Source organism: Pelodiscus sinensis, chromosome 2 (assembly GCF_049634645.1).
Source record: "Pelodiscus sinensis isolate JC-2024 chromosome 2, ASM4963464v1, whole genome shotgun sequence".
Classification (NCBI taxonomy): Eukaryota; Metazoa; Chordata; order Testudines; family Trionychidae; genus Pelodiscus; species Pelodiscus sinensis.
The window spans coordinates 95,975,343-96,003,240 of NC_134712.1; the positions used below are offsets into that span (position 1 = coordinate 95,975,343).

A 27,898-nucleotide genomic window follows, 5' to 3' on the forward strand; every position below is an offset into this window, starting at 1 on the left:
CCTAATTAGCAGATTAGAACGGGCTGGACAGGATTAAAGAGCAAATTAGCCCACTAGCATACAGAGTAAAACAGGGGTGGGGAACCTAAGGCCTGGGAGTGGCAGTGCCCTCTGGCTCCCAAGGCTAAGGGCCCTCCCCAGCATTGGGGAGCCTACACTGGTGCCCTAGCCCCCACACCACAGAGCTAGAGCACACAAAATCTACTAGGCTACCTCCTCCCCCAGGCTCTAGTGTGAAAGAGGAATGTGGGGAGTGTCTTTCTCCTTCTCCATTGGGGGCTTCTCACTTGTGTGCGGCCTCCAACTGATTTTTCTATGGGTCAGTGCCCCCCCAAAACCAAAAAGGGTCCCCACCCCTGGAGGGGGATAGGGCTAGAGCAATGCTTTTTTTGTAAAAAAAAAAAAAGAAAAAAAAAGTGCCAGTACTCCAGGGGAAAAGTTGTTGACCTCTGACTGGAGGTGCCGGTACTACATCTGGAGGTGCCAGTACCGCGTACCAGGCAGTACCATCACAAAAAAGCATTGGGCTAGAGTAAGAGAACCAAGAAGGATCTCTGGATGGAGCTTCCCTCATCCCCTCACCCCCTCACTGAGGGTGTCTAGACTACAGGGTTTTGTCAACAAAAGTGGACTTTTGTCGACAAAACTAAACCTGCGTCTGCACTACCGCTGAGTTCTGTCAACGTAACGTCGACAGAACTCAGCAGTTTTGTCGACTCTGGTAAACCTCATTTTACGAGGAATAACACCTTTTGTCGACAGAGTTCTGACAGAAGGCATTATTGCATCTACACTGTCCTTTGCGTCTACACTGCCATGTCGACAAAGCACCTTGCTTTGTCGACAGAACTGAATGTAGTCTAGATGCTCTTTGTCGACAGAAGCTTTGTTGACAGTATCTGTCGACAAAACTTCTGTCGACAAAAGCCTGTAGTCTAGACGTACCCTGATAGTCTAGCAGCATCGTAAAGACTAACAAAACATGTAGATGGTATCATGAGATTTCGTAGTCACAACCCACTTCTTCAGATGAATGGAAGTGGGTTGTGCCCACGAAAGCTCATGATACCATCTACAAGTTTTGTTAGTCTTTAAGGTGCTACTAGACTATTCGTTGTTTTTTAAGTTTTTCCAGTAACATACTAACTTGGCTACAGGTTTTGAGTGGTCTGTGCATTTCATATTCTTTATTTCTCTTACACTTAAATTTAATTCTTTGAGTAGCAAGTTCTAAAAAGCCTAATCTATCATAGCTGGAGTAATTTATCCCTGTGGTAATTTTAAAAAACATATATTATAGATAGGTTTTTGGTTTCTACTAGTGGTGCACATCTTCACGTTACCTCAGTACTGGTGCACATTACAACAAAATTCTTTTCCTCAAATTTTTTCCATCCATGTGCAGAATGCTGGCTGGGAGTCTCCTGGAATTGAGCTTGATTTCCTGGAGCCAAATTGGGAAATCCACCACTAGCAGTCTGCCCTCAGCACAGTGAGACTAAGGCAAACTTCCCTTGCCTTGGCCCTGGTATGTCCCTAGGGAAGGTGGAGTAGAGGGGCCCCCGTTGCCTGCAGGCACCACCCCCTCAGCCAATGGGATATGTGGGCATGGTGCCTGTGGTGGGGCTCTGTGCACACAACCACCTCCCTCTCCCTCTCAGGAGCTGCTGCCGGACATGCCATCCACTTTTGGGAATGGCAATGGGCCAGTGTGGGAATGAGCCTGCTTTAGCCCCACTGCGCCACCGCCAGGGAGCTGTTTGATATAAGTGGTGCCCAGCCAGAGCCCTAACTCCTCAAACTCCTCCTGTGACTCAGGTGGGTTCCTTTCCCCCAGGATGGGACCCAGGGAAGGAAATGGAGGATTACAAACCACTACCATATCCTGCAGCTTGTGGACCCTCATGGCAGTGGGTTAGCTCCGGATTCCATCTCCAGATGGTATCTCAGGTGAGAGCGATCAGGCTGTGTTAGCTCTGCTCCAGCAATGGTCGGCCCACTCCCCTCCCTGCGCCATTATGGGTGTGTGTATGTCCTTGTTGATGAGGACACCCTGATAACACACCCCTTGCGTGCAGGTAAGTTCACCCTCCCACAACCGAAACCTATCTTTATGGTGCTGGAGTACCCTCTAAGCAGCTCCGGACTTTGCCACTCAGAAGAGCAGCCCCTTGGAACTCTAGAGGCAGCCCTTAAATAAGCTGTTGTTGTTGGGCAGAGCCTAGGTCACGTGTTTGCCTAGTTTTCCCACCAAAACACCAAAAGAGCAGGAAAATGCCCTAAGGGGAGGAGGGAAAAGGGTGGCCAAGATGGAGTCCATGTTGTTGTTTGGACTTTTACAAAATGGCCTACATGTGTTACTGATTACCAAAACTTTCGCCCTACAGTGGGGCCTCAAAAAAGGGACAGGGGAGGAGGCAGGGGAAGAGTATTTGGATCTGAGGTAGATCTTGGATTGCACTTAAACTCAAAATGTGATCATGTGCACAAAAAGGTCAGAGACCAGTGTGGTAGACAGCAGAAGACAGGACCTTGCCCTCTCTCACCAGTCTACCTGTTTCTGATGTACAATTTGCCTTGTTCCTTGTCTCAACTATCAATCTGGAATCAAAGTCTTATCTTCCATCAGCTTTGTCCATCTAAACTGAAAACTGTCATTTTTGGATGTGGCAAAGACCATGGCAATGACAGTGGTATAAATCCTTAGATAAGGCCAAATTAGCCAACACAACTAGAAGCCAAAACTTCTTCCAAAACCCTGAATATTATTCCATGTACCAAAAATGTCTTAAATTGCAATGCTGCTAAATGTGATCACTGTGGTTCTCTCCTCCATCAATACATATCGCTTGTCATCAAAAGCTTAGGTTCCCTACAAGCTGTATGGTGTAGCATGTTGTCTGCATGTCAGTATAGTCAAAGGCATATCTGAGAAAAATGCTACAAATTCCTTCCAAAATTTTGTATCAGTAGTTTCTGTTCAGTTGCAGTGTTAGCCATTTTACACTACTACTGTAGCCAAGGATACAAGATATTAGGAATATTTAGGAGATAGTGGTGATTGATATATAATAGAAATTAATATGGAAACACGGGACCTACAGAACTCAGGCTTGTAAAATATTTAGCTTCATTTAGCCAAAATAGGCCTTAGGACTTAGGCTAATTTAGCTATAGTTTCAAGTAAGATAATAATAATTGTGCTGATGAGACAAACAGCTATATTTGTGATATGCTGATGTTTTGAAATGAACTACTGAGTTCGGCGAATAATGTGTAGACACCACAAGATTAGTGTTGGTAGCCATGGCGTAGCCAGAAGGCCCCATGTATTTGCTCCCTGACTTTGGGTGGGTGGGTGGCAGTTATGAGGAGCGGGGTAAGCCCTGGCACTCCCCCCCACTCCTCGGCTGCAGCACTGAGCAGAGTTGGCTGGTGTAAGCCATGGTGCCCTGTCCCTATTCCTGGGCTGGAGCTTCAGGTGGAGCTAGGTAAGTCCTAGCACCCTGGCCCTGATATCCAACTAGAGCACCAGGTGGTCTGCCAGGGGGTAGATCTGAATGCTGAGTGGGTAAACCATGGTCCACTCAGGTCCACCCATGGCTACACCGCTGGTTGGTAGCTAGGGTAAAATATGAGAGACTTGCTTAAGATGGAAACCTTTTATTATGGTGATAAAGTGATGTGAATGTTAATGAGCATAAGGGGAACTAACAAGTTAAGACAATGGAAAACAGGATACCCCAAAAATAGTGGGGTGTGGAAATTCAAATAAGGAAAAGGGGTGAAAAATCTTCATAAATATGTGTGAACACCAATGGGCATCTGTGTAATATTGTAAAAGGTGATTGGCTGATGAGTAATGTTAAAGGGGTTTGCACAGAAAGTCATGGTGTGAATTAGGCAAATATTCTCTGTTCTTTATTGGTCTCTCTCTCTCCTTGACCAGACTGCAGTGACTACATTGTTGTTCGGTTGGCTAAAATAATTATAAAAAGAGTGCTGTGTTGTCCCTGTTTTACACCATAAGGTCTACCTTCCATTGAAAACATCTCCGATGTATTCTATCTTCGGGCTCACTTGCAGGGTACGTCTACAAAACAGTGTTACTTCAGAATAACTGACATTATTCCAAAATAACATGGTCTGCGTCTACACTACAAGCAGTTATTTTGACATAATGTTGAATAATGGTGAGCTGGAGGACTTCTTACTCTAACTTCTGTAACCCTCATTTCACGAGGAGTAAGGGAAGTCAAAGGAAGAGTGTTCTTCCATCAACTTCCTGCTGTGTAGACAGCACCAAAAGCCGAGTTAAGGTACTTCGACTTCAGCTATGCAATTAATGTATCTTAATTCAACTTTAGCCAATAGTGTAGGCATACTCTCACAGATTACGGAAGATGTAAACCCTCACCTTGGAGTGGATAATTTGTTCAAGTAACTGATAACTGTAGACAGGGCTATATGCTGAACCTGGCCCTTTGTGTTCTCCCTCATCTTGGGGTTCTGAAACAAGAGGACAATTTTTTTTTTACTTCCTTGGCTATATTACTGTAGTAACTTGTTTAAAATTGTGCTAGGGTTATTTAGCACACAAAGACCATCACACATACTACATCACTGTAAAGAAAAAAAATACTGGTCACCTTCTGATTCTCCACTGCCTTTCATCCCGTCTATTTATTTACAGACACCATGATTCTGAAGTCCCTCAAACACACAGGCTACGTCTACATTGGCCCCTTTTCCGGAAGGGGCATGTTAATTTCAGAGATCGTAATAGGGAAATCCGCTGGGGATTTAAATATCCCCCGCGGCATTTAAATAAAAATTCCTACTTCAAAGTAGGAATAAGATCCTCCGTAAAAGGGCGCTTTTTCCGGAGGATCGGGGCCAGTGTAGACGCTCTTTTCCGGCTTTTCTAAAAGCCGGAAAAAAGCGGCAGACATTTTTATTTAAATGCCGCGGGGGATATTTAAATCCCCCGCGCATTTCCCTATTGCGATTTCAAAAATTACCATGCCCCTTCCGGAAAAGGGGCCAATGTAGACAAGCCCACACAGATTCTTTCACATTTCCATGATAATCATATGGGTATTTTAGGGCAGGATCAAGTATTTAGAATTTTAGATGCATATTACAGCACAAGGGAAGGAGAGTAAGGGTACGTCCAGACTACATGCCTCCGTCGACGGAGGCATGTAGATTAGCCAGATAGGCAGAGGGAAATGAAGCCGCGATTAAAATAATCGCGGCTTCATTTAAATTTAAATGGCTGCCCCGCTCTGCCGATCAGCTGTTTGTCGGCAGATCGGGGCAGTCTGGACGTTCCCCTGTCGCCAGAAAACCCTTTTGTCGACCGCCCCGTTATGCCTCGTGGGATGAGGCATAACGGGGCGGTCGACAAAAGGGTTTTCTGGCGACAGGGGAACGTCTAGACTGCCCCGATCTGCCGACAAACAGCTGATCGGCAGAGCGGGGCAGCCATTTAAATTTAAATGAAGCCGCGATTATTTTAATCGCGGCTTCATTTCCCTCTGCCGATCTGGCTAATCTACATGCCTCCGTCGACAGAGGCATGTAGTCTGGACGTACCTTAAGGGAAGGTAATCTTCTGTTTTTCTATTCTAGTGTATGACGTATGTGCCCCACATGCAGGGAAGATTCTAAAGGCTTGGACTATTGTAGAAAAGTTGCATTGTTGATCTCAATTTTAAACTAATCTAATTACATAGGTGCTGACCAGTTTAACTGTGTTTATATTACAGGTTTGTACCTGTGTAACTAGACTGATTTTAAATCCATTTCATTATACCAATGTAACTTTTATAACTAGACTAGGTCTGAAGCTTGCATTTTATTATGTTGTGTTTTAAACTTAAAGAATCTGGCCCATGTATTTCGAGAGTTTTGAATATCTTCTACTACTAGGAGGAATGAAAAATAAATGTTGAGGTTTGCATATTAAAAAAGACATGTTCATGGCAGGGGCAAGAGACCACCAAGTGGCTATTTTTGATATTACATACTTGAGCTTTTGTAAACTGGAAATACAGCTTTTGGAAACAACCTGCGTTGCCAATTTGTACTTTCATGAATGAATTCTGTGTTACATCGTGCATCATTTATTTGGCCTGTGGCTTGCATAGGCAAGTATCCCAGAGATTACACCCACAGGCAGATGCATTAGGCAGCTGGGGATGCTATACATGGAGGCAGGCACGCTCCCAGTGGGACATACATGTGTCAGGTGTGTCCTGCTGCCCCTTTCTCACTGTGCTGGCTGAACAGGGGGCAGCACAGTGAGAGAGGGGCAGCAGTACACAACTGGCACATGGACGTCCCACTGGGAGTGTGCCTGCCTCCATGTATAGCATCCCTAGCTGCCTAATGCATCTGCCTGTAGGTGTAATCTCTGGGATACCAGCCTATGCAAGCCATGGGCCAAATAAAAGATTCACGATTCCTGTGCTGACATGGCAGAGGGCAGCACAGGAGTGGTGTGGGGGCAGGGACCCAGTTGCAACCAGCCCTCACCAGCTGGAAAAAAATCTGCACATGGATGAAAAAAATTAGAGGGAACACTGTATGCAACAATCTAGATTTTGTCCCTCTTGCTATCAGATGATCATCATATAAGATGAAGCCCTGGTCTCTTTCTACTGCACATCTGTCACAGCTCAATCCCCCAATGTGACACTATGCGTACAGAGTTGGGTGGCCGGCTAACTGAATAAACTCAGCAGAACCTTATCTCTGTGATTCCCAGAGACAAACTTATTCCATCTAAGTCCCCCTGAGATCCAAAAAGAAAAAAACAAGCCTGGTTCTTCACTGCCACCACCCATGTGCTTCCCAGAAATCAGGGAAGGGGTCACTTGGGAATCCCCTCCCTAAGGTAAAGCTCTGCTCCCTCTCCCAACCTCCATATAGGTTGGAGTTGGGAGAAACAGAGGGAATCCACAGACAACAATGGACTCTGCCCTTGTAACTAGTCACGTAATCCTAAGGATACAACAGTCAACCAATACTGGTTAATTAGAATAAAAAGAAAACTCTTTTATTATCAAAACAAAATGACTGTTGCAAGCATAGTAAATTGGCTAGGTGGAAAGAGCCACGATTTGATGTATATATACTCAGGGAAAGTCCCTGGGCTACAATCCTTAGTTACAAAAGAGAAAAACAATTAGCCAGCTCAGACATGATTTCCAAACTCCCAAACAAGGAAAACAATAAACCCTGACAGACTATCTAAACTTTTCCTTACTTACAGATTTCAAGAAGTTCATTCTTAAAAAGAAAAGTGTCCCTTATCTCCCTGAACTGTCATTCATGTTAAAATTCGACACTTGCCAACAAGGACTTAACAAGTCTTTGAACTTTCTCACCCATTACCAAGACAGTTTCCCCAATTATCACCTGTAATACCATTAACTCACAAACATCCCACTCTCCCTACCTTTAATATCAGCAATTCACAGACACTTACCTTCCTTCCTCCCCCTTCCCACCCCCCCGCATCCCCCTTCTGTTCTGCAATGTGATTTGTCCTTTTCATATTTGTTCATTTTTTTTAATTGTATCCTTTGGTATATATGGTTGTGACTACTTTCTTCCACTATTTGATCTGAGGAAGTGGGTCTGGCCCACGAAAGCTCATCATCTAATAAACCATCTTGTTAGTCTTTAAAGTGCTACATTGTCCTGCATTTTGCTTCAACTACCCCAGACTAACACGGCTACATTTCTATCCTTATCTCCCTCAATCCCGGGGAGAAACTGCTCTCATTTCAAACAAAGAAGAGAGAGGAAAAACCCCTCTTTTCCAGTTTGAAATTCCTACCTGCATGGTTATTGGCTGACTGCCCGAACCCCCCCCCCCACACACACCTTTGCTAGGTACCTGGTTTAATCTCTTAGTCACCGGGTGCTGGTCAGCACTCCTGATCATGACATCTGAGAACTTAATTGGCTTTTCTTAAGAGACAACCCCCTGCCCTAGACCCCCAAGAGACTGTGTCTGATGGGATGAGTTTTTATCACCATCCTCTCTTCTCTGCTTTCTGCCTCTTTTCTTCAGTTTCTCACTATTTCTATGTTTACATCTCTTTGCACTTTTCTCTATACACTATTTCACCATTTCCTCCTTATCTTCCCTTGTTTTTCTCCGTGGGACAGATGCCTCACTTATCTTGCTCAGTCTTCCACTGCACTTCTCATTCTTCTCTACTCCATAGGCTATGTGCATTTTAGGACAGTTTGATTCCCCCCCCCCCCCCCCACTGAATCATTAAGTGTAGGCCTCTCCTGGAGATGGAAGTCTGATTCTGACAATACTTATTTTGGTGTAATTCCATTGATTTCATTGAAATGACTTTTGATTTATCAATGTAAGTGGCAGAAGATGAGGACACAAAAGCTATGATTCAGTGAGCCATTAATCTGATCCAGTATGGCAAGACCTCAGTTTCTCTGTATAAATATAATATAATTGAGACACTCACATTTAACTCTTTCTTTGGCATCAGTATACATTAGAAACGTAGGGCCATTTTAAAATCTGGTGGTATTTCCTTGCTGTGAAAAAAAGTTTGGTAAGCTGTCTATGATAAGATAACACTGCCATTGTCACTTGTCCAGTCTTGTCACTTATGGGCATATTTGCCTTCGAATCCTGCAAGTTGTTCCACACATAGTTCTATGCTTGTGCAGACTGAGCTCAGTGGATCTCTGCAGGGACACAGGGATCCACCTACACTGAACAATTTTCAGGATTGATGCCAAAATTGATAATTTCACAGAGGCCAAAGCCTGGTTATGAAAACCCCTAGAAAGAGAGCCTCTGGGTCAGGTTGAGATCTAGTGTAAGGCACCTTGGGGATTTTTTTCAGCACTGGCACCAATGCTGTTCTTATTTACTGATAAAATGAGAACTTGAGGCTCCATGGCTGCCAAGCCAGCACCTTCCACCAGGACTTAGTTCACAAACATGCAGGCTGCCCTGGGATTGTTCACTTCCTCTTTGGCCAGTACCCACAAAGATTAGTATATTTCTCACATACACACACTCAACAGCATGGGTGTGACACTGAACTAGGGTTAAAAGACATGAATTCTCTGTTTGTGCCCCAGATTTGATGTGTGACCTTGAACAAGTCACTTATATCATTTACCTATCTGTAAAATAGGGATGATTCTGCGTTATCACCTTGATATTGTGCCCTAAGATCTGTGGATGAAATACTATATAAAGGCAAAATATGTGTTGTTGTAATGTAGCAGATGATGGAATCTCATGTTAGCTCATACTCAAGGCTGAAAATGAAGGGCTGAAAGATGCCCAGTAACAGGTTGTAGCACCATGTTTGGAACAGACTTTTTAGATATTCAGGTAACCAACATTAACCAACTTTACTGAAAAACTTGCCTTCAAGGTTGTGAAGAGAAGCTTCAAAAAACGAACTGCGCACTTCTTAGAGACTAAAAACCCAGGCGGTAAATAAAAAGAGCCCCATATGTGCCATTTAAAAAAATCCACAGGATTTCTAAAGAAATTCATTATTTTTAACTGATTCGTGGTTTCTGAACACTTGGTGTTGACAATCGCGGGGCCTTGTCCAACAGCACGGAAGGCTGGGGCAGATTATGCACAACAGGGGACAAGCTGCACCGGTTCCTCGTTACTTTGCATTCGCCTCCCTCCCGCTCTCCCGGATCGGCTCCATCCCCGGGCTGTGCCCTCCGCGAGATGGGTTGCTGCCGGACCGCGACTCCACCAGAGGAGTCGCTAGAGAGCCGCAGCCTCAGGCCAGCGCTCTCCTCTTCTCCCGAACGCGGGGCTCCACAAGAATCCCGTTGCCCCGCCCCGAAGATAGCCACGCCCCCTTCTTTCTGATGTGTTCCTGGTCCTTTCGCTGCAGAGCGGAGGCTGTGATTGGGACTCGCGGTGTTCCAAAGGGGCGGGCTCTCGGGGGGATTTAAACTACAGCTGGGCGCAAGGTTCTGCGGGCTCTTGCTTTGCTGGGGACGGCTCGGCGCCACGTGGGGAGGTCGCTCCGGGTGAGTGGTGGCTCCCTGCCGGGGCGCCCATCGCTGTCTGTGTTGGCTGGGAGGGGGGTAGCTCGGGGCTGTGGAGGGATGGCTCGTCACTTTGCGCCTGGCCAAGTTTGCTGAGGCTCGGTTTGTTTCTCCCCCTTCCCCCAGCCCATGATCCCCTGAGCGGCCAGATGGTGGGGAGGGGGCACTGAAATCCTCTCTCCAGCCACTGGCGCTGCTGGGAATAAGCTGCTGCAGCAGCTAACGGAAGCGGTGTCACTCATGGCCGCAGCGCTGATCCTGTCTCGCGGCTGCAGGTCGCTGCTGCGTGGCGGCCTGCGGCCTCGCAGGTGGAAACCGGCCCCACTCCGCTTGGTGAGTGCCGTGCGGTGGGGCTGTGTGTGTGTTTGCCGGGCGGGAGGGGAGGGGATTCCCCCTGCAGCGCTTGACTCTGAGCTGCATCCCTTTGGGATATATGGGCTCCAGGCAGGTTCTTTTCCCTTCCCCAATTCAGCGTTCCTTGTTCTGAGACCAGGGACCTGACAGTTTAATCCGCTTTTCTAGCCCCTCTCAATTTTCGCAGCCGGGGGCTCTCGATGTGGGTGAGGATGCTGGCCACACTGAGACGGGAGATGTTTGTCACTCAGGACTAGATTTAACACCAGGGCGTTAAGGGTTGCAGCTCAGGGCCCCAGGCTATGGCGGTCTTGCAAAAATAAATTCGTTCATCAGTAGTGGCTAACCCATTGATCACGAGTGACAGGTGCATCCTGGATTCTCTGTTGGCTGATAATAATCTCCAGCCTACTACAAGTTCAGCAAGGCTTAGGCAGGCAGCCTGTATGCTGTGACTCCATGCTAGTCCCAGAAATGGCCAGCTCCTGGCATGTCTGTGTGCTCTCTGGCAAGCAGCAGGAGGTGGGGAATGGAGAAGCAGTGCTGTGTGCTGTCCCTGCCCCCAGCACTGGCCCCACCTATTTGCCTGAGTGCTGCTGGCCAGGAGCCCCTGTAATAAGTGCTTTCTGCACCATACTCCCTCATTCTCTCCTGCACCCCAACACTTGTGAGTCCCCTCCTACACCCAAACTCTCTTCCAAAAAGAAATTAATATGACAGCTCTTCTAAGATAAGTTAGTTCAGAATAGCCTACTTAACTATAGTGTGTATATTTTAAAACTGGAAAGTAACCACAGAATTTGTTACTTTAAAACAAATGGCTATTTGTTTATTAAAAAGCAAGTTTAGTATAGTGCTAATATAACAAAATTAGCCTTGATACATAATTGTGATAAATTAGAAGAAAGACTTGTATACAGGGCCCCACTAAATTAATAGCCCCTTACCCACAGGAGAATTAATTTTGGCTCTGCTGCCATTTTGCATGGGGGGGCTGCTGTGTCCTTCAGCCTGTGCATCTGAAATATCAAGACCCTGACAACTGTTAAAATGGTGAGAAAATCCTAGAATTCCATGGCCTACCCTCTAGCATTGGCCCCCATACCTGATTCTTTGGCCTGTGGCTAGCAGTGACTGATAGTGTTTGTAGCTAACTATCTCTTTCTTCAGTTCTGTCTCCAGTTTCAGCTCTTCTTCCCCGTACCTGGCTTAAAATATCAGGGAATGCCTGTGCCGCCTCTGTTTTTTGTGGCCTGCTTTATTAACTGGCAATATGATGTGAAAATGTTTGGGTCTGTAGTGTCAAGATGCTCATGCTTTCCAGGGATGTGAACATGTACCTGTTTACACAATTAACTGATACACCTGGGATCATTGGTTAATCCTAATGGTTTCATGCAGCCACCTCTCCCTCCCTCTCTGTCTCTGATAAAGAGGTAGCAGGGGGGTAGGAAGGAGCCAGTACGTATGGGGAGGGTTAAGGCGAGCATTGGCTTCTGTGGAGCCACATGCTTCTCTCCTCTTCTCCCCTCCTTCCTGCCCCTCCCTTCCCCCACACTCCTGCCAATGTATCAGAGGCAGCAGTGGGGGGAAGAGGGAGCAGGCAGGAGTTGGCACTCCCACCTGGCCCCCTGTGTGTAAACGTGTAGCCACTGTAAATTTCAGTGGCTACGTGTTACAAAAATAAATGTATTTTCACATCCTTGATGCTTTCCTGCTCTTCATTCCAGAAAAGTGGTCAGTAGGCTGTCATCTCTGCAAAGCATTATTTGTGGATCAAAGGGCAGTTCCTCCATCTAAACCAAAAGAGGTGGTGACATAAAATAGCAGAAAAGCTATCAACTTTGGCTGTGAATAGGTCTAAGATTCCAGCTAGCCTAGAGAAGGGATTTAAAAGATTAGCTGACTACTCACTTCATCCTTCCCACTTGCTGCCTCTCTATCAGGCAGCGGGGGCGGAGGGAAGGGCTTAAATCCGCTTCCCCCCCCCCCCCCAGCACTCTCTGTGGTGCCACTCACCTCCCCCCCTGCTGCTTTTATCCTAGAGGCAGCAGTACAGGGGCACAGGAGAGGCTGGCAGCAGCCTCTGTCTGTGGGGTCCTAGCAGGGATTTGGGACCCCCTGCCGCATACAGGACCTGCTGTGGTGAAACAACCCCTGTCCGCGGGGACTGCTGGACCCCGGTGCGAGCCGGGACTGAGCAAGCATGGCTCAGTCCTGGCTTATGCTGGGTCCAGGAGCTACTTCACTGTGGCTCTGCAGTTTAAGTGTAGTAAGAGCTAGGCTGCTTGCACGCCCTGCTCTTACTATGTTTAAAATGCAGAGCCGCAGTGGGGGTAGCATCGTCCCTATTAGCCAGTAAGATTAATGGATACTATTTGTATCCACTATGATTACACGCTTCTTAACATCCTTAGCCTAGAGCAACTGCTGTTAAATAGATTGCCTCAAACTGTGCTGTCCTCTGCATATCCGTCCTATCCACTGAGGAACACATTTTCTTAGTCTAGCCACAGTTCCTCTTATGAGAAGTAAGGGGTGACTTATCCAGTGGTGTGACCTCTGTGGTCATGCACAAAGAAATTTGAGAAGTTAGTGACATAACTTCATAGCATTAAACTTATTTCTTTGTTTCCCTTATGAATGTCATTTTTAGTAGAATTAGCAAGTCAACTTTGGCAGTCTGAGGGGCAAGGAGTCTTAAGGTCCATCCTCAATAGAAGCATAGGTCTTTCAGGACTGATCCAGAAGGCTAGCATGAGCTGATATTACTTCTAAGTGTGGCTTGAAACATAAGAACATAACATAAGAACGGCCGTACTGGGTCAGACCAAAGGTCCATCTAGCCCAGTATCCTGTCTACCGACAGTGGCCAGCACCAGGTGCCCCGGAGAGGGTGGACCGAAGACAATGATCAAGCGATTTGTCTCCTGACATCTCTCTCGAGCCTCTGACAGAGGCCAAGGACACCATTTTATCCCCTGGCTAATAGCCTTTTATGGTCCTAACCTCCATGAATTTATCCAGCTTCTCTTTAAACTCTATTATAGTCCTAGCCTTCACAGCCTCCTCTGGCAAGAAGTTCCACAGGTTGACTACACGCTGTGTGAAGAAGAACTTTTGCTTATTAGTTTTAAACCTGCTACCCATTAATTTCATTTGGTGTCCTCTAGTTCTTCTATTATGGGAACTAATAAATAACTTGTCTTTATCAGCCCTCTCCACACCACTCATGATTTTATAGACCTTTATCATATCCCCCCTCAGTCTCCTCTTTTCTAAACTGAAAAGTCCCAGTCGCTTTAACCTCTCTTCATATGGGACCCGTTCCAAACCCCTAATCATTTTAGTTGCCCTTTTCTGAACCTTTTCCAAGGCCAAAATATCTTTTTTGAGGTGAGGAGACCACATCTGTACACAGTATTCAAGATGTGGGCGTACCATAGTTTTATACAGGGGCAGTAAGATATTCTGGGTCTTATTTTCTATCCCTTTCCTAATAATTCCTAGCATCCTATTTGCCTTTTTGACCGCCGCTGCACACTGTGTGGAAGTTTTCAGAGAACTGTCCACGATAACTCCAAGATCTCTTTCCTGATTTGTCGTAGCCAAATTATACTGTATGTATAGTTGGGGTTATTTTTCCCGATGTGCATTACTTTACACTCAGCCACACTAAAATTCATTTGCCATTTTGTTGCCCAATCACTCAGTTTGGTGAGATCTTCTTGGAGTCCCTCACAATCTGCTTCTGTCTTGACTATCCTAAACAGTTTGGTATCATCTGCAAACTTTACTACCTCACTGCTTACCCCTTTCTCCAGATCATTTATGAATAAGTTGAAAAGGATTGGTCCCAGGACTGACCCTTGGGGTACACCACTAGTTACCCCTCTCCATCTGAAAATTTACCACTTATTCCTACCCTTTGTTTCCTGTCTTTTAACCAGTTCTCAATCCAAGAAAGGACCTTCCCTCTTATGATGGGTTGGGGATGGACAGACATCTATTCTTTTGCCAGATTATTCAAATATAATTGCCATGTAGACCATTATACTGCCTAACTGTACACATACTATCTTTCCATCACAGACATAACCACTTACTCACAGGTGTGGCTGTGCGAACCACAGATCAGCATTATTATTGTGTTGGGTGTTTTGAATTTTGAAACTCCAACCATAGATCACTGACATAAATGTCTGTATTTAACTTCCTTTTCAAAGGGAAAAATCACTATGAATTGTGTCTAGATGGCTCACTGGCTACATCTGGAGAGAAGGGGTATTGCCATCACTGCCTTGGCTTGGTGGCTTCTTAGGGATATTTAATGGGCTAAATTGATTTGCTCATGGTTTGAACAAGAGGGAAGTTCTGAAGGAGTTGCAGATACTTGTGTAGATAACATTCCTTCCTTTAGCTCCAGGCTATTTGGGCTAGATTGCGGAATGAAATGGAAAAAGTGGTCACTGGAGAATTTGTGGCTTTTCCTGCCCCTCTTGAAAGAGTCAGGGCTCTGATGCAATCTCAGATTTCCCCTCAAGACTCAGTGACTTTAAGTTCCATGTCTTGCCACAGAGTCTTGAGTATTAACCATATTGAGTGCTCAGGTGAAAAGCATTACATAAACAATATTATTTGAATATGTAAAAGTCTCTTTTTTTTCCATGCTTCAGTGTGTTCCTTTTTGTGCTTTAAATGAAAAGTGTAGACATACCTCCTCCCCAGTAGTGTGATGATATCAGTCAGTCTTTACAGACTGCTTTTGAGTGACTCCAAATAACTGTGTCTTGACTAGGGTTGGCCTTACCGTGAGGTGAACCGAGGCGACAGGTGCCAGAATGTGTGAGGGAGGGGAGAAGGAGCATGCCACTAGGATCCAGAGTGTAGAAAATTGTCTGCTGCTGGTGCCGATGTATTCTCTCTTCTCTAGAGTAGAACAGGAAGAAGGCAGAATTGGCCCAAGTGAGGGGGCATAAGGGAGTCATTTGAGCTCCCCGTCTCAGGTGCCAAAATGTTGAGGGCTGGCCGTATTCTTGACCTACCATCGAGCCTTCCAGGGATAGTTTTTTATTGTGTTTTGAATTTCTAAATTTTCTTGCTCCTTAACTGTTGCAAGCACTGACAAGAATATCTACTAAATACAAGTGTGCTAGTACTTTGCAGGAGTACAAGAAGGGTTGAGTTGGTGCAGTGTAAGTGGTAACAATATTTCTAAACAGTAGCACTTACTACCCTCTAGATCTGGGCAAGAGGCTGTCAGCAAGCCAGATCTGGTCAGCCTAACCCTTTAATCTGGCGCATGCAGCTCCAGGCTTCTCCCCTTAACATGTTGCCTGGGAGCTGCTGAGGAGATAAGGCCTTTCAGCTCCTTCTATTTAAGGGCCCTGTTCCTTCTGCCCCAGGGCCCTGTGACCACGTCCGAAACTTAGGAAGTGGCCTCCCCTTCAAATTACTGCCCAGTGCTGTTCTGCATTTCAGTTTGCAACATATTCCTTCTATTTTGTGGCTTGCCTAATCCTCTAAAATACAACTTTTGGAAAGAGTACCCAATACAGAATACTAAGATTAAAATTACAAATTATGGCTAAAATGGATTAGATTTACATATTGTAACTAAATTGTCTCTTTACAAAACAATATGCCAATTTAAAGCCAAATTACTCTACCTTCAAATACAACTGCTCATATTCAATTGTGTAAATTCATTCTGCAGAAATATAAATGATACTTTCATAGTATTGGTCACCAATTTTGTCACTGCTTTATTGTATTTTAAGAATTCAGTTTATACCACTTCCATGCAGCTGTATTCTGCTGTCATGTGATCTCCAGACTGACTCAGCAAGTTGCATCAGATGTCCTCAGACTCCCATGACTTGACTAGAAACTGCAACAGTGCAAATCTAGGAGGTGGAGCACTAGTGTTAAACTTTAAAGGGGAAATTGGCTTCTCTGAATTACTTGGTCAGCTTGGCTGTATCATACAGAACTACTTCTCTTTCCTCCTAGAGTTTTCAACAGCTACATTCTGATCAGAAAATGTCTGACCTTCCAAAACTTTTTCAGTACATTGATGAACACCAGGATCTGTATGTTGAGGTAAGAATTAAAGCTCTTTATTCTCCTGTATTATAGGACAGATAGAGCTGTATGAAATTTGAAAGGCATGTCAATGGATGCGACTGTCAGCTTCATCATTTGTATCTTTTTGGTTCTGCTAGCTTTCAAGTGATTTAAATGGCATGTAACTTTGTGGCTGAAGAGACTGTAAATAGCATAATTTTCAAGATAAAATGATACTACTCTAATTGGCAAAATGTCTAAACTTCTAGACTGAGAGTTATATTGGAAAACAATGGGGCTTTTTTAAAGTGCTTCATAAATTGCAACTGAAGTTTACAACAGACTAATAAGATAAATGTTCTTACAATAGGGAAAATGTTCAGTGAGCTGTGCAATGTATAGAAGAAGTTGGTTTAAGGGACAGGATTAGGATTTGGTAATTCCTAGATTCCAGTCCTGTGCTGACGCTCTAGTCTGACGATCTAATCTATTTCATTACATGTGGGGAAACTGAAAATCTTACTATATTATAAGACCTTTCATTGGATAGTGGTCAGACACAAGTCAAAGGCACTCTAGGAATATCAGAACAGTAGAAAGTGCATGCTAGATCGTCATACATTACTAAAAGAATTGTATTGCCATTCTCTCATCAAATTCTGGAAAGACTTAACTTCAATATAGAGCTTAAACTTGAACACTTTGCATGGCTGTCGTGTCAATAAGGATCTAGGAGTAACCACCACATGTGCCCAAGATTGTATTCCTGAGATTTCTAGTGGTTAGGACAAGAACTAATCTTTTAGGAAACTTAAATAACTATAGCTGGCACTAGATAGTAAAACAAAGCACCATTGTTAGAAAGCCCTGACCTAGACTGCAGGGAGGGCATGCCCATGCTATAATGCACTTATACCCTTTTAATAAGTCAGTAAAGACTGAATACTTTCCTCCTCTTGCTACTGTACATGATGAGAGGGTGGTTGTTGTTGTTAAAAGCCAGTTGTATCAAAAGCTTTTTCAATTGTAACTGCCATAATGTACTACTGAACCTCTCTTAAAACAGAAGACTAGAATCAGTCACCCCAAATCTTGTAAAACACAAAACTGTACAACAAAATTAGTATCGGGGGCGGTTTGGTACACTTTCTGTTCATACACTTCTAAAGTGCTCATAATAGCTTGCAAAAGGTAATCTGGTTTATACACACATGCTTTAAAACCACTCAACCCTCTTTATCTATAAATAGCGGCTGGCCCAATGGGTTGCAATCCAAAGTGTGTCGGCATGGCCAGAGAAGAGGCAAGAACTCAAACAAATGATGGAAGTTGCTGCCAAGGACATTGAACGGCTGTGTGGCACAACTCAACTGATAAATATTGGCACCCAAAAGGTAGGAGATGCTCACGTTACTAGATGATAATCCTCAGGCAGAATACTTACATACTGCGTGCCAGTTAGATCTCTAACAAAGCGGCCAGTGTGTAACCTGTATGTGGGTGACTAGCGGTTACCCAAATGGGAACAGACTCTTATTTCTCCTACTCCTCAGTCTGAAGACTCTTGTTAACACTAATTTAGCTGCTAAGACTTCGTCCGCTTCAGAGCCCAGACGTGATCTCTGAACTAGATACTGTGAGAATCTGTGCTATAACTTTAAAGCTGGAGATGCTGTGATATCAGTCTGTTTTATTTTGAAGGACCAACTGGCTGTAAAGAGAATCACAGTACAAACAATACACTAGGACATATGTGACTACACAACTTAGATCCAAACCAGCAGAGGGGGTGGGTGGGTTGGTGATTTTTACTAACATTGCTTCTCCCATAGTTGACTAAGAGATGCTTTTGTAATAGTTTCTCATACTAACTGGATCTTCTGGTTTTAAATTTTCTCTTCCCTCACAACCTATAACTTATAGTAAGTTACACCTATTCCTGGCAGGGCTGGACATTATTTCTAATGCTCAACTTGTAAACTGCAGTTACACACACTCTGCTGTGCTGTTTTCCTGGTATTTTTTCCCCCTATATTGGCAGTGCATGTGACTTCCTTGATTAAAAGTTAAAAGCACTTATTTTAGTTACAGGACAACATGCCTATGTTTTTGGCACTGCACAGATAGTTCCAACAGAACAATAGCTGCTTTGATCACACAGCATCTCTTATCAATTACTCTTCCTTTGTGTATATAGACTAAAGCAGGAATAGGCAACTTTTTTGGGGGCGGGTCAGGAGCCACACAAGTAAAGAGGTGTGTGGTTCATTTTGTTTTTGTTTTGAAACTTCACTGACTTGGCCTCCAAATGAGAGGGGGGGAGAGACACATCATTCACCTCAAGCTTCAGCCCGTGCAATCAGGGAGGGTGTGGAGGAGGGAGAAAAGGATTGGGTTGCCTAACAGCTACAGTTTGCAGGTGGGAGGGCGTGGGATGGTTCAGCACTGCCCTGTACATGCAGGCACCATTCCCAGCCACTCCTATTGGCTGCAGTTCCTGGGCCAATGGAAGCAATGGGGATGGAGCCTACAAGAAAGTGCGGGGTCAGGGCTTCCCTGCCCTGCTGTTCCTCCCAGCCAGAAGAGGGGGGAAAATGGCAGTGTACAGAGTCACTTCTTCCCTCCTCCCCCAAACCTGTCAGAACCCATAGGCCGTATGATCCCTGGTCTAAAGAATGATCCTTGCTTTAGATTACCAACCCCCCTGCCCAAAAAAAAAGACTAAAATCTAGTACTGTAAGTCCTGATCTACACTAAGGGATAAGTTTGAATTAAGATACATTGACTTCAGCTATATAATTGCATAGCTTAGGTTGCAGTAATCTTAAATGGAATTTTGGCACTGTCAGCACTGGGAAGTTGGAAGGGGCACTCTCCCTTCGACTTCCTTGCTTCCTCGTAGAAGCAGGACTATCAGTGCCAGCGGGAGCACCCTCTCAGTTCGAATTAGTGTGTCTTCACTAAACCTGCTAATTTGAACCCTGGAACATTGACTACAGAGATCAAAGCAGCTGCAGCCTCCACCCACCCCCACCAGAGGCGAGGAGAAGGGGTGCAGTAGGTGTGAACACCCCACCCTTACCACTTCCTGTGGTCCCCCAAGTAAGTGTGAGGCTGGGGCTGATTCTGGCTGGCCAGGGGAAAACTGGGGCGGCGTGTGCCCAAGCCTCCCTCATCCATGCTCTGACTCTACAAGATGGCAAGGACAGTGAGCAATTTAAAAAATTGTGGTCCACATTTACACAAGCACATACATCCCTCACACACAGAACTTCCTGCATATGGGCTTGAATGTAGACATGGCTGAAGGGTGTTGCATCTTATTCTGGGTATCAAGATGACTAATCAAAAATTAAATATTTGTTAATGGAGGCCTTCCAAATGATCAAGTTCCTTTAAAGAATGTGACTCTCTAAACTTGTTTCTCTAAATAGCACTGGCTCTTGCCTCATGATTTTTATTACACGTAAACAGTATAGAAAATAACTGAAGGAATACACCTTAGCTTCAGAGGTCTACTATTGGCTTATTCCAGCCAAATGAAGGGTGTGGTGACTGTACTAAAAGTGATGCATGTGTTGTGAATTTCTTGGTGATTCAAAGCAATTATTTTAAATTTCTTACTCCTTCCTCCCCCATCTCTCAAATCTGCTCATCTGAAGGGTTTACTAAGTTTTAAATTGACTGGAATTTTATCCAGTGAACTTAACTTCAGGCTGCTGTACTCCATTATCTGTTGAAGTGCATTTAAACCCCATACTAGTATTTTAAGATATCCTCAAATAAGTGTTGATTCCCTATAAATCTAAAATCATCTTATTTTGTGTGGCACAGTAAACACATGGAATGTTGCCAAATCTGGAATTTCAGCAGATGTGTTCTTGGGCTCTGCCTGTGCTATGTGTACAGCTTTCCTCTTTCCTCCTACCCCCTGTTTCTGTAATTGCTTTTGATGCAGTTTACCTGCCTTAAAATAGTATTAATTTGAGTTGCAGCCACATGGTGACTTTGATTCACAGGTGATACATCACCATCTGTTTCCACATCTATCATGCTGGGAAAAAGATTGCAACTGTCCCTTGGCAAGGTTATATGTGGTATGATGAGGCAATGTACATGGGCCAGCTAGACTTTGGGATGTTTAGTGGCCCGTTGCAGTGGTTTGGCTCAGGTGTACTTAGAGGTCTTGTAACTTTTTTGGCTCCCTTGGCAAACACACAAGGTGAGTCTACCAAGGCCTTTGGCATGGGAGAAACATGACTAATAAACATAACTAATAAGTAGTGTATACTACGTGTACACCAGATTGAGCCAAGCATGAAACTTACTAGTGTAAGAAGTCCTCATGTGAAGAGGGCCAGAATAGAATTTCAATGTAGAATTTGTCAAACATTAGGTGCCACATCTTGTTTAAATAGCTTACCTTACATCTGGATGAGCCCTTTCCCTTAAAATCATAGGCAAGAATGTTAATATAAAGTAGGGATGTTAAAATGTGTTTGTGTAAAACGCTGTAACTGAAAAAAATCAGTAGTTACATGTTTACATGTGGGGGAGAGCAAGTACCGGCTCCCAGCTTCCCCCTCCTCCCCCATACACACACTCCCACTGCTGCCTCTGTGGGAATTTAGAGGGGGTGTAGATGGATCTGCAGGAGCCAGCATGCGTGGGGGAACCAGTTCCCCCCCCAACACACACACACACACACACACGCTGCTGCCTATGAAACAGAGGGCACCAGGAACATGAACCATGTACTCCAGGTAGTGCACGTCCCTAATATGAAGTAGATGTTCATCCACATCAGTGTCTTGCTACTTGCACGTGGCTTGTAAAATCTCTGATTCTCTCTCAACCTGCCCAGTACAGCAGTTCTTGGCTTGTCAAAAACTTGGAGGGGGAGGAGACAGTGAAAACTACTCAAATGATAGTTTTAAACAAAGCCAAATGTGTATGCTTTGACATTCAACTATTCTGCAAAACCAGTTATGGATCTAAAAACTGTGCTTGTAAGTACTTTACCTGTTCATCCATTAAAACTTCCTCTAATGAAATTCCTCTTATTTCCAGCTCCCTGATGGGTCAGAAATTCCACTACCTCCAATTATTCTTGGCCAAATCGGCTGTGATCCAAAAAAGAAAACAGTTTGTGTGTATGGGCATTTGGATGTACAACCTGCAGCCATGGAAGATGGCTGGGACAGTGAACCCTTCACCTTGGTAGAAAGAGATGGTAAGAGCTTTAGACTGTCTGGGAAGAGTCCTAACAGGTGTTCTCTTAAACTCCCCACAGTCAGTTAGGAGAGTGCAGAACTGAAGAGCTTTCAGCACTCCTTTTCAGACCTTTTTTAAAATGTATTAAGAGCAAAATGGTAAACAAGCCCTGCTTTTGAAAGAAGGGGAAAATGTGATCTCTCAAAGTTAGACCTGTTTCTTTTCCCCTCAGATGGTGCAAGCACAGCTTGTACCTTCTCTCCCTCAGCCCCACACTGAAATGGCCATTCTGATTTTTCTGTCAGGCTTCCATGGAAACTCCGTGGTCACAAGCAGTTGTTCGCTACGACTGAATTTTTGTGCTGTCAAAACTAGCAGTGCAGAGCAAGGGAAGCAGATCTGCATTAACTTTGACCCTGGGTTTTTGAAGTGCCGTGGGCATTGAAACCACTCCTGCCGTAACTTAAATGATCTCTTGATTACAGCACCTTCCGTGTGCCTGGCAACATAAGCCAGAATGACTGTTCTCATTCCTGCTTTGGTTTAGCTAGTTGGAGTTTGGCCACTGCCTAGGGGGTATTGCAGGATTGTACCAGATATTCTAGGTGCAGAATATCTGGTACAGTCCCATACCTGGAGGAACTTTTTCCCTTGAATGTTCTACACTTACTCCTGCTCTCACACAGCCAGCAATAGTGAAGAGTGCTGAAAATACTTTTTTCCTCCCTTCTGAATATTTAATACTCTTCCACTATGATGATCCTTTTCCATGTTTCAGCAGCTCCCATACTATATTTATGATCTTGAGGTTCAAAGGTTGTATGATAAAACTCCATTGAAAAGATAAGTTCAATTTAAGCTATACAGCCTGTCAGCTTTGCATGTGTTGATCAGTGCCTTGCAAACAGGCTACTTAAACCTTATCACTTTTTGATAATCACTGGGTGCTAGCCAGCTTCATGTGTTGGAGTAACTTGGACTTGATAGTGTGTAGTGAAGTCTAATTAAATGATTGCTGGTAAGTTAGAGCAAAGGGCTGCACTGAGTCCTTGGCTTCAACCCCACTGTGCCATTGGAGTAGGACAAAGTGGCAGTGAAATTGTGTGATGAGGGCTGATGGTTTCATTACACAAGAGAAATCTAAGGCTTAATGGAACTGGTTCTGCCTTGCCTTGAGAATGCTGACTACACAGGATGCATGGCCAGAGTGCTGCTGTAGCTGGGCAATCTTCCCACTGTGTAAGTGTTCACCCAGGGACCACAATGTTATATGTCTAGGAGTCCTGAGACGGCGCTGTTCTGGTTCCTAGCCTTAGGTTTGTAGCAATGGCAGATGCCTATAGACCCCTTCACTCTTTTTCTTTGGTCTCATGCTAAGCAGAACTTGATTAGACTCCAGGAGTGAGCTCACAACACTGAAACAAGTGCCTATTCGTTAACCCTTTTTGGCTCAAGTAAGCTTTCATACAGACTAGGGACGTCTGTAAGAGAGTAGTCAACTACCCAATAAGCCTAAGCTTATCTAATTTAAACATCCCCAATATAGACTTTTCTTCTCTCTCCTATCTGCAGAAAAACTGTATGGGAGAGGATCAACAGACGACAAAGGTCCAGTCCTTGCCTGGCTGAATGCTCTTGAAGCTTATCAACAAACTAAACAGGTATTGTATCTTAACAACCTCTATTCTGCTAAACTCAACCTGTTTGTGCAGTTCAAAGGTTGTCCTAGCCCCAGGTTAGTCAAAAGTCTAGTAAATGATACTGTATCAGTACTGATTTAATCTAGGTCTGACACTTTGTGCATTTGGATACCTACATTATAACTGCTCAATTTAGTTACAGCGTACCCCATCTGAAAGGTCAGCTTTTTATCTTTTTGAGCAGCAATCAGGGCACTTGTTACAGTTTTACGCCCTCAATGTTTCTTATTAGCCACACATGGAATGAGACAAATACAGAAATTTCCTGCAGGAGAATCCGTTAAGCCCAGCCAGGTTCACCAAAGGCTTTTTTTTTTTTTTGTCAAAAGTTGCTGTGGTCTGATTTACTCAGCTCAAAGTCAAACTTTGCTAAAAAACTGTCACAGCAATTTGAGGCTGGAATAGGCAGATGAATCAACTCAATGTTAAATTGGCAACTCTGCCAAGTTTAGAAGTTTAATCTAACTTGAAAGAAGATTGCAATCAAAAGGTCTCAACTTGCCTGTGGAAAATCACTATTAATTCTCAACAACCTCTATATTCTAGTATTACGGTGTCCAACCAGTTCTGAAGCAGTAGCCATTACAGCCACATGTGGCTAGTGACCTGCATTTTGGACACCATGGGTATAGTAGAACATTAACAGTAACATTCTGAAGAGGCTTGTTTTGCATGTGGTGTGTGGTGAGGGGGAAATCTCGCTCCCCTGGGGTACAGAGCCCCCAGAAGGGTCCGAGGCTGGAGGTCAAATCAGTGAGGCAGGAAAGAAACCTAGAAGAGAAAACTTTATGATGCATGCATGCAGGCTGTCACTTCCAAGAGTGAAGCAGCCCTGACACACAGATTCAGGGAATCTTTATACAGTATGCTTAGACAGTTCAGTTGTGGATTGTTCTTCTTTAACATATCAAAGTCTCAGCAGAAGTACTCTGAGACTTCTGTTCACCCCAGGAGTGCTAGAAGTAAGTTTTTACAGTACACAAAGCCACATGAGAACTTGAGTGGAGAAGTCTACAAGGCAAACTGTGACAAAGATAAGAGTTTACATGATAATTTGTGACAGACTAGGAGTATCCATGAATTTGAGATAGTCATTTGTAAGGGTCTTTGATTAGAGTTAATTTGATTCTCTCTGTTACAGGAAGAGAGGCCTGGAAAACTTTTTAACCCTTACAGCAGTTTTCTTTAGAGAGTTTTGATTTTTGCCCAGTCCCCCCTTTAGACACAATTGGAGTTATTGGATTTTCCCCACAATTCCCCCCTTTAATACTCCTATTGGAGTATTACTCAAAGTTATTCTAGACATTCTTAGGTATTTTTCTTTTGCTAGGATGAATTCTTATCTTAGAGGGAGGTTTTCTTTATCAGTTGGGTAAATGATCCACTGCCCATTCACCCCCAGATCTTTACCAGTGCCAATATTGCTTTTAAAACATAAGGGAAACATAAGGGAAGCATTCCCTGATGGATGTAATGCTTGAGTAAGGGGAATCCCTGAGGCAATCAGATTTTTATGCCAAATCTGCCTGTTCCCCCCCATGACTATGTACTTTTGGCACAGTGTTATTCTGGGCATTTACCCACTCCCGATCTCCTGTAGAGTACTGACTACCAGTAAATCTGAATTTTAGGGGTCTGGTCCACAGGGAGGCAGGAGTTGGGATAAACTGTAATGGTAAAAGGCCTTCAGAGCCTATTATAAGCTGTTCACATATCCAACAGTCACTTGTATTGGTGAGGGACACAACCTTTTGCAGGGCTTCCCAAAAAGGGTGGGGAAAGTTATATACTAAGGCTATTCTGACTACTAAAAGAAGGAAAACAATCCTCATCCTAGTATAGTATCTTAAATTTCTAAAGTAGAAAGGATAATAATAATAATAATATAGTAATTATCTAGCAACTAGCAAAGCAGTCTTTTAACTAAACTTAATCAGTTAGTATTGTTTGGCTTGCCTCTGCAGGCACTCTTCGAGATTTCGTAGTCTCTTAGTTCACTCAATACTGGAATGGATTCCCCTTTGTGAGAGCTACAGGGCGCCAGGCTCACCTGTAGGTCTTTGCTGGTACAGTCCTACCTCTCAGGTTGTACCTCGAAGCTCCTGGTGGAGGCCGGTTTGGTAACAGTCTGGTTTGAGAGTTTGCCGCCTCGGTCCGCTGAACCTCGTCCTCAGGTGATTCCTCCGGGGAGGGGTCCTGGGTGACGGGGTCAATCAGCTCTGTGGGATCTGCAGTTCGGCGTACATGACTTGCGTGGATCCACGAGGGGCCCTCCTTCACCTTTACTGCTGTGTGGGTGATGAGCAGCAATTGGAACGGTCCTTCCCACCGGGCTGTCAGGGAATTCTTTCTGCGATGTTCCTTCACGAACACGTAGTCGCCTGGTTGGATGTTGTGGCACGGTACATCAGTAGGTACTGGGAGGGCTTCCTTTACCCGCAGGTGCAAGCTCTCCTAACTGCATTTTATGTCTAGGTTTCTTCTTTCTGTGTGGCTGCTAGCCTGTGGGCCTCCTGCAACATTAAACTGCTTACAAATCACACATGAATTAGATATTCTTGAGAGCTTCTAGGTGCACGCCTGGGGCGTACCATTGTTTTGGGATTTGTGAGGCCACCCCCCTTTTGCTCATGTGTGTCATTTGATGAGACACCTGAGCAAGCTGCCATGTGAGAGATTTTTGGGGCGACTGGGCAGCCATCAGGTGCACCCATTATCCCAGCTGGGGATAAGGAGCAGCCTGCTTTCTCCCAAAGGTTTCTCTCTTCAGGTTGAGCAGCTTGCTGTAGTTCTATCAGGTCCTGCAAAGAAACAGGGAGGGAAAGAGAGACCAGAATCTGAAAGGGAGCCAGAGGTCCATGTGCTGCCGCATGTCTGGCTGCTGCATCAGCATTCCCATTACCCAGAGAAACAGGATCAGTGGCACCTGTGTGGGCCGGGCAATGGGTAATAGAGAGGGATGTGGGTAGCTGAATAGCATCAAGGAGTTGGGAGATAAGGGGACCATGAGAGATAGCAGAGCCAGAAGAGGTAAGGAAACCTTGTTGTTTCCAAATTTGTCCTGTGGCATGACAGACAGAGAAAGCATACTTTGGGTCAGTATAAATGGCAGCAGACTGTCCGGAAGCTAAAAGGCAAGCACGAATTAAAGCGATGAGCTCAGCAGCCTGAGCTGATTTTGATTCCTGGAAGAGAAAAGAACCTCTAAAACATTATTATCTGAGACCACTGCATATCCAGCCTTTAGTTTACCAACTGAATTTCTTTTACATGAGCCATCAGTATACAATACAAGATCTGCATTTTCCAGCAGTTGATCAGACAAATTTTTGGGGAGGTTTTACACAGTGCTCAAGCAATTCTTCACAGTTATGGGTATGTGCTTTACCATTAGAGGGTAAAGGAGAAAAAGTAGCTGGGTTAAGTACATTACATCTTTGAATTACCACATTTGGGAAAGAGAGGATAACATTCTCATACAGGGTTTGTCTCTGAACAGATAGGTGCTGGGTGCAGTGTCGCTGTAAGAGAGCAGAGACAGCATTAGGGACCTGTAAGATAATGCTGTGGCCTAATGTGACAGGTTGGGCCTTTTTAAAGTAATTCAGCAGCAGCTGCAACTGCCCTCAGACAAAGTGGGAACCCACGGGCTACTGAGTCCAGTGTTGCAGAAAAATAAGCTACTGGACGAGGTGTGGGCCCAAGGAGCTGACAGAGAACTCCAGCTGCAATTCCATCCTGTTTATGACAAAACAGAGTAAAAGGCTTGCTATATTTAGGTAAGCCTAGAACAGGTGGCTGTGAGAGAAGAGTTTTAAGGGAAAGGAAAGCAGATTCACATTCTGGGGACCAGGTCACTGGGTCAGGAGCTAAGATTAAGAATAGAATAGTAAGGGGTTTGGTGAGTTCAGAAAAGTTAGGAATCCATTGTCTGCAATATCTTGCAGTACCCAGAAATTTGTGTACCTGACTTTGGTGAAAGGGTGAGGAATGGAAAAACCATGTGAGATTCGCTCAGGTGTTAACTGGCGGCCATCTCCTGAAAGTAAATGTCCTTAAGTACTGAACTCTTTGTTTTACAAACTGCAATTTGGCTTTGGAAGCCTTGTGACCCTTATTAGCAAGACACTTTAACACATAGGAGGTATCAGTTTTACATCTTTCCTTAGTTTTACTAGCAATTAGCACATCATCAACATACTGAACTAACACAGAACTGCAGGGAAGAGAGAGAGAATTAAGGTCAGTTTTTTAAAAACCTGAGAAAACAAAGTAGGGCTTTTACAATAACTTTACAAAAACATGTCCAGGTTAATTGATGACCCTGAAAGGAAAAGGCAAAGAGAAATTGGGAATTCTTATGCACTGGAATAGAAAAATAGGCAGAACATAAATCTATTACAGAAAACCAGGTTAGGTACTACTGGAAATCTAGGGATTACAAACTTATTAATGACTCTTAGGTCTTCTACAAATCTATA

General features: G+C 44.4%; 1 protein-coding gene and 1 long non-coding RNA gene across 3 annotated transcripts in view; one reads left to right on the forward strand and one right to left on the reverse strand.

The window, feature by feature from the left end:
* Positions 1-3,723: 3,723 nt before the first annotated feature.
* LOC142827138 (uncharacterized) lies at positions 3,724-9,830 on the reverse strand. The gene is made up of 3 exons (XR_012901589.1): positions 9,434-9,830; positions 4,418-4,509; positions 3,724-4,093 (listed from the first exon to the last, which is right to left on the reverse strand). It is a non-coding gene; the product is annotated as an uncharacterized LOC142827138 (long non-coding RNA).
* A 79-nt stretch (positions 9,831-9,909) lies between these two features.
* The window catches only part of CNDP2 (carnosine dipeptidase 2), a 37,796-nt gene continuing 19,807 nt past the window's right edge, over positions 9,910-27,898 (forward strand). The window contains exons 1-5 of one of the 2 annotated variants that reach the window (XM_075921067.1): positions 9,910-10,065; positions 16,452-16,539; positions 17,754-17,897; positions 21,574-21,736; positions 23,290-23,378. In XM_075921067.1, coding sequence (XP_075777182.1) covers positions 16,480-16,539; positions 17,754-17,897; positions 21,574-21,736; positions 23,290-23,378 — 456 coding nt within the window. In that variant the 5' untranslated portion in view covers positions 9,910-10,065; positions 16,452-16,479. Of the gene's footprint in view, positions 10,066-10,397; positions 10,417-16,449; positions 16,540-17,753; positions 17,898-21,573; positions 21,737-23,289; positions 23,379-27,898 lie in introns of those variants that run through there. The other variant, XM_006121405.4, reaches the window with a different exon arrangement.